Source organism: Thunnus maccoyii, chromosome 3, assembly GCF_910596095.1.
Source record: "Thunnus maccoyii chromosome 3, fThuMac1.1, whole genome shotgun sequence".
Lineage (NCBI taxonomy): Eukaryota > Metazoa > Chordata > Actinopteri > Scombriformes > Scombridae > Thunnus > Thunnus maccoyii.
Window position 1 is genome coordinate 24,590,931 of NC_056535.1, and position 6,114 is coordinate 24,597,044.

At 37.1% G+C, this 6,114-nt stretch overlaps 1 protein-coding gene across 1 annotated transcript; it reads left to right on the forward strand.

Moving 5' to 3' along the window:
- The first annotated feature begins 818 nt into the window (after nt 1-818).
- rdh5 (retinol dehydrogenase 5 (11-cis/9-cis)) lies at nt 819-4,593 on the forward strand. Its single transcript, XM_042406941.1, has 6 exons — nt 819-897; nt 1,822-1,904; nt 2,041-2,363; nt 2,485-2,743; nt 3,127-3,290; nt 4,088-4,593. Exons 2-6 carry the CDS (start codon nt 1,873-1,875, stop codon nt 4,306-4,308), a joined length of 999 nt encoding a protein of 332 aa, XP_042262875.1. The 5' UTR covers nt 819-897; nt 1,822-1,872; the 3' UTR covers nt 4,309-4,593.
- The last annotated feature ends 1,521 nt before the right edge of the window (nt 4,594-6,114 follow it).

A 6,114-nucleotide genomic window follows, 5' to 3' on the forward strand; every position in this document is an offset into this window, starting at 1 on the left:
AACTTTTGCTGCACACTCAGAGTCTCTGTGTAGAAATATATCTTTATCTAAAACAACAGTTTGACAGAAATGTACTTGGGGCAAGTTTAAAGCAACAATTAAGAGTATATAGTAGTAGTAATAGTAGAGATATTGCTCAACAAGTCACCTTAATACAAAATACTTTTCCTTGGTGCACCAGGGTTTTGTTGAAATAATAAATTGATGGGCCACTTTCCCAGATTTTCAGTACAACGGCCACTTCTTATTTACATTCTACATCTCTGCAGTATAAGCTGATTAATCTCAAAACATGCATCACAAATATAGACAGCCATACTGTGAAGTATACAGTATAGCATATATTGTTAGCACTCTTTAAGCTTTAAAAATGATATAACAGGTCAGCAAACTGAATGAGCCATTGAGATTATACGTGTTTAAAGGCACGCAGGGCTTTAATACGAGGGATTATTATAAGTTTGTTCTTATAATAAGCATTTAAATCTTAAATCATGAAGTACTTGTACTTGTATAACTTGAGAACTTTCAGGTTCTCAAAATTTAAAGGCAAGATCTCTTGAAAGAACCTGATGTAATTTGAAAGTAATGCACTGTGAGAACTGTGAGGCAAACTCTATCTAAAAAACTTTGATATACAAGTGCACATATTGTACAGAAAATTCTCTGTGTTCTATAATTCCCACCACTTTTTTTTTCTTCAACACACACATGCACAAACCAAATGGTTACGGATTGGGGATTACCAATTGCGAACTTGTCTTAAGGGATAAACCACAGGGATAAAGCCTCTCTCCGACCGGCCTCCCTGAGTTAAGACAGAGGAATAACCAGAAAGAGAAAGGGAAGAAAACGGATAACTTGTGGAGATCCATCACCTCTCAAAAAGAGGAAAAGGTAGGATAAAAAAGTTTTTTATAGAAATCTATCTCTCACCGCTAAAATATTACAGACTACTTTGTCTTTCATGTGTGCTCAGGCTGTGATTGGTTCACAAATTAACCTTTGTTATATAGGTAACGGTCACAATTTCCTGTCCCAAATGTAATCACGAGTAACAGCAATTTAATCAAAGAGTTAATTTGTTTAAATGTAAAACTGAAAAGCTTACAGCAAATAGTATGTTTGATTTTTATTTCATTAGTTTTATCTGATTAGAATATGTTGATTTATAAAAGTGAGGTTTTCTCAGTATGTATATATAAGTGTTATGAAACAAAATTTAATTTTGACTTATGATTTAATAGGATTATATGTGTTTTAATTAATGTTCTGATGCCAAAACCAGCAGTATGGATACTGTATCTAATTACAGTCTGTGTTCAGTTTTGATATCATGGATAACATAACTTACCAAAGTATTTTTTTGTATGTTTTTCTCACTAATAAGTCTGACAACTAATTGGTTTTCAGCAATGAGCAGCTTAAGCAGCTCTGTCACGGGCATTAAATTTATGCTTCAAAACAATGCACCCCTCCCTCCGTGGCTCCCCGTCCCTCACAAATGCCTTTCTTTCTTCCATAAGAGTATTATCCAAAGATTTCTCATGTGCCCAAAGCAGATACATATTACGTCTGTAATGCCTCGTCCAGTAATGACCTCAGTGAAGAAATTCATTGTGTACCATACTTATCAAAAAGGTTCAATAAACCAGCTCCATGCCTCAATAAAGCCCTACAACATAATGAAATTGTTTGGGGGTTTGGTTATGGGGATTTCTGAAGTTAGTGCATTTCTACTTTCCATTCCATTCCTTAAAATCGGATTTGGCCGTTTGCCATGTCAGTACCTAGTAACATTTGCTCAACATATTTTTTCAGCAAACACTAAGTCGTCCAGGTGACCAAAAATCTTCTAATCCTGGAAGCAGCATGGATACACAGTATGTCTACGAACTTTTAGGGTAAGAAATATCAATGCTACACTACATTTTGGGCAGTAATTTGGCAGCTGTAGCCTAACCTTTAACCCTCTTGTTTACACGTCTAGAATATTCTCTGAAAGTCTTGTCAAAACTTCTCCTCTCTCTTCTCTTACAGGGAAAATGCGTGGTTGTACATCACCGCTACCTTTGTGGTGTTGTGGATTCTTGTGTGGCTGTACAGAGACAGCCTGGAGATTGAGGACATCACTACAAAGTATGTCTTCGTGACCGGCTGTGACTCAGGGTTTGGAAACCTGCTGTGTAAGAAGCTTGATCGTAAAGGTTTCCGTGTGTTGGCTGGCTGTCTCACAGAAAAGGGAGCTGATGATCTGAAAAGAGTGGCAGGGCCCTATTTAAAGACTGTCCTGCTGGATGTGACCAGTCAGGACAGCATCCAAAAAGCTATGGAGTGGACTGCGAAGGAGGTTGGAGATAAAGGTGACGGAGGATTTGCATTACTTGAATATAAGATGACCAACTTAATCAAATTTCACAATGCAGGGCTACAATATATCACAAAATATCTTTTTTCCCATTTTGTCTCTCATGTCCTTTCTAGGACTTTGGGGTATTGTGAACAATGCCGGACGCTCATTGCCCATGGGTCCTTCAGAGTGGATGAAAGTAGAGGATTTTCATAGCACACTCAAAGTCAACATGAATGGAGTGATCGCCATGACAATGACCTTCCTGCCCCTCATCAAAAAGGCTCGTGGCCGCATCGTGAACGTAGCATCAGTGTTGGGCAGGGTGGCTGCAAATGGTGGTGGATATTGCATCTCCAAGTTTGCAGTGGAGTCTTTCTCTGACTGCCTCAGGTGGGGCCTCTACATCCACATAAACATGAGATAATAGAGTAATGTGACAACCTGTATACTACTGTGTTATATTAAATCCAAAGAAAAGCTTTTCTACACACAGTGAGTCTTTTCTCCTCCTTCGTTCTGATTATAAGGAGCAACAGTTGCTCAAGTCATAATCTTCATTGTCCCATGAGAGAGATTTGGTTTGCTGATGGGGAAAACACTTCCTGTAATAGAAAAGATCTATTCCTCACTGATTTTCAAAGACTTTATTCAGCTTCTTTTCAACCAAAAGTGTTTTTTAACTGTTCAAGCTAAGGCTCAAGCTTCTGTCACAAGCTGTCATGTAACGTGTGATGCCAGTCGACACGTCAAGCATTTGGTATTTCTGTTTTCAGGAGAGACATAAACTACTTCGGAGTCAACGTGTGCATCATTGAGCCAGGTTTTTTCAAGACTGCAGTGACCAGCCTCGAACCCCTCGAAAGGGAGCTACATCGCTTGTGGAACCAGCTCAGCCCTGAAGTACAAGCCACCTACGGAGACAAGTACCTTGATAAGTGTAAGTATATCAGTTCAGTTGACTTAAACTTTTTTATAGTGCAAAAATATTTGAAATGTGCAACAAAGCATATTGTAATTGTCTAATCCTGTATTTTTCGTTTAATTTCTATAATTTTGATCACTTTACAGCAACTAAAGGACCAGTGTGTAAGATTTAGTGGCATCTAGTGGTGAGGTTGCAGATTGCAACCAAATGAATACACCTCCCTCTCCCCTTCCAAGCACATGGGAGAACCTACAGTGGCCACGAAACATGTGAAAAAATGCAATTCTTTGGTTTGTCTGTTCTGGGCTACTGTAGAAACATGAAGGTGCAACATGGCGGCCTCCGTGGAAGAGGACCCGCTCCATCTATAGATATAAAGGACTCATTTTATGTTAACGAAAACACAATAATTCTTATTTTCAAGTAATTATACACTAATTAAAACATACTTAAGAATATTATATTCCATTTCTGCTAAGTCTGTTCCTCTAGATGCCACTAAATTCTACACACTGCACCTTTAAGGAACATATTTTCAAGAGGCAAAAAATATTCTTATATTGGAAGTGTTGGAGTTTTTAAATAATAGTAAGAGCTTTTAATGGACAAAAAAAAATGTGATTTTTTTCCAGTTTTTCTATAATAAGTCAGCTATTTAACAATTAATGCCAATAATGTATGTATAATGCATGTTTTTTTGTTAATTAATGTTTTTTCCCTGAAATAAACAACACACAATTTTATGAAATGAAATTCTGATACTTTATCTACATACTACACAATATCTATTCGTTGGTTCTCTTTTTCAGACATCAAGGTCCAGCGTTTGATCATGAATGCTATCTGTGACTCTGACCTCACCAAAGTGACCAGCTGCATGGAGCACGCTCTCACTTCTGCCTACCCACGCACCAGATACAGCGCTGGCTGGGATGCCAAGCTTATCTGGATCCCCCTCTCTTACATGCCTTCCTGTGTCGTTGATATTGGGCTGAAGCTGGTGCTGCCACGTCCCTCAAAGAGCGTGTAACTCGTGGTGACTTAGAAGAAATGTCTTCAAAGTTATCAGCCTTTTCATGCCATTTATGTGTCATTTTGATGCAGTGCAGTGGTTGACTTCAGAAAAATGATCTTTTGCCTTTCAAAATACCCATATTCCTTATCTACACTGGCCATGCAATGATCTGATGTCGCCGTTACTGATATTTATATGTGCATAATCTACCATGTGTTTGTCTGGTTGAGATATTTAGACAATGTGAAAGAAAATAATGAAACTGTACTATATGATATACTGTTTAATTATTGTTTTGTTGAACACTATGCTGTGCCTTTTGACACTGTTATTTATGTTCCTTGATATGGAGTAATACTCTTATCCATCAGAAGCAAAATAAACAGGATTTTACTATCAAGAATGTTTCCAAGAATGCAATGGCAGCTTATTGTGGACACAAATAAAATATCTGAAAGCTGACAAGAGATGACAAAGAAAGATGACAAAGGTGAAAACCTTGTCATGTTTTGGTGATTTTCATGTTTTGATTGCTCCACTACAGGTGAGGGGGCTTATGAAACTTCTTCAAACCCGATTGGATAAAGCCAAACAGTCATATTGGTCTAACTAACACCTGCATTTTACCATAGCTTGTGAAAATCAAACATTTTTTAAATCTTCAAGAACATCATGATATACTATAGTGGCATGACTTTAATAATTTTAGACATTTGTTGTTTTTCTCATGCAGAGACTCATGTTGAAACTCACAAGAAACACTAGAATAAGCAATGATTTATGCTTCACCAGCATTTGGCTCTGTCTGTCTGCTCACAAGTAACACCAGTTTATATTGTACAGCCTGAAACCACTGAGTGGAAATTTCACCAGGTGGTGCTACAAACTCACATAATGTGGTGAAGCAACACTACACACAGGAAAGCATGTTATGATCACTATTTATGCATAATCTCCAAATGGTATAATATTATAATCTAGTTTATTCTGGCTGATACATTTTTAGTATTAATAATACTGTTTCTATGTGGTGTTAAAAATGCCATTACACATACTTTTTAATCCATTTAATTCACTTTTATTTGTCTTGATTATTATCATATTTTTGTGGGAATTAATTATATTCTTACTACCAGATAAGTGTTTGACAGAATGTACTGATCAGGTTCAACTGGTGGTGACCATGATAATAAACTTGAGAAGCTAGTTGGCTGAACATGTGTTGTTACACAACAGGTGAAAGGCTGGACAGACTTAAATACCCCTGAGGAGTTAGTGACAGGTGTGAGGTTGTTGTTGAGTTCATCATAGCATTTTTTTCCCCGATAAAATATTATGTGTCTATTTTATTAATAATTCAAGATTCTGTGGTGGCAAAATGGTATTATTATCAAGATTAGTTTACACACACACTCACAACAGTGAGTGTCTTTCCAAAATAAATTCCTAGTCTCTCATTGGCTACTGTATCTGTCAGTCAAGTGACAGCTGCAACAGAAAGTGGTGTGCCTGTAGTTTATTATACAGACCCCCTGCTGCTTTCAAGTGCTCCTCGTAAATGTCTGTTCTTTTCTTTCATGTCACCTACAGTTCCGGGCACATAAATGTTTTTTGGTCATAAATATTTAGCCAAAAATTGTTGTTTTTTTAAATATTAGGCAATATCATTTAATATCTGGCATACTGCAATAGCTATTTAACTTTGATATCATACATGCATTTTCTATTATTTCAAGCCAAATTTCCAGAGGCTTTCAACAAAGCATGCATGAAATACGCCACTTTTACACATAGCTTACGCAGCAGGGTAATACTGGTTTG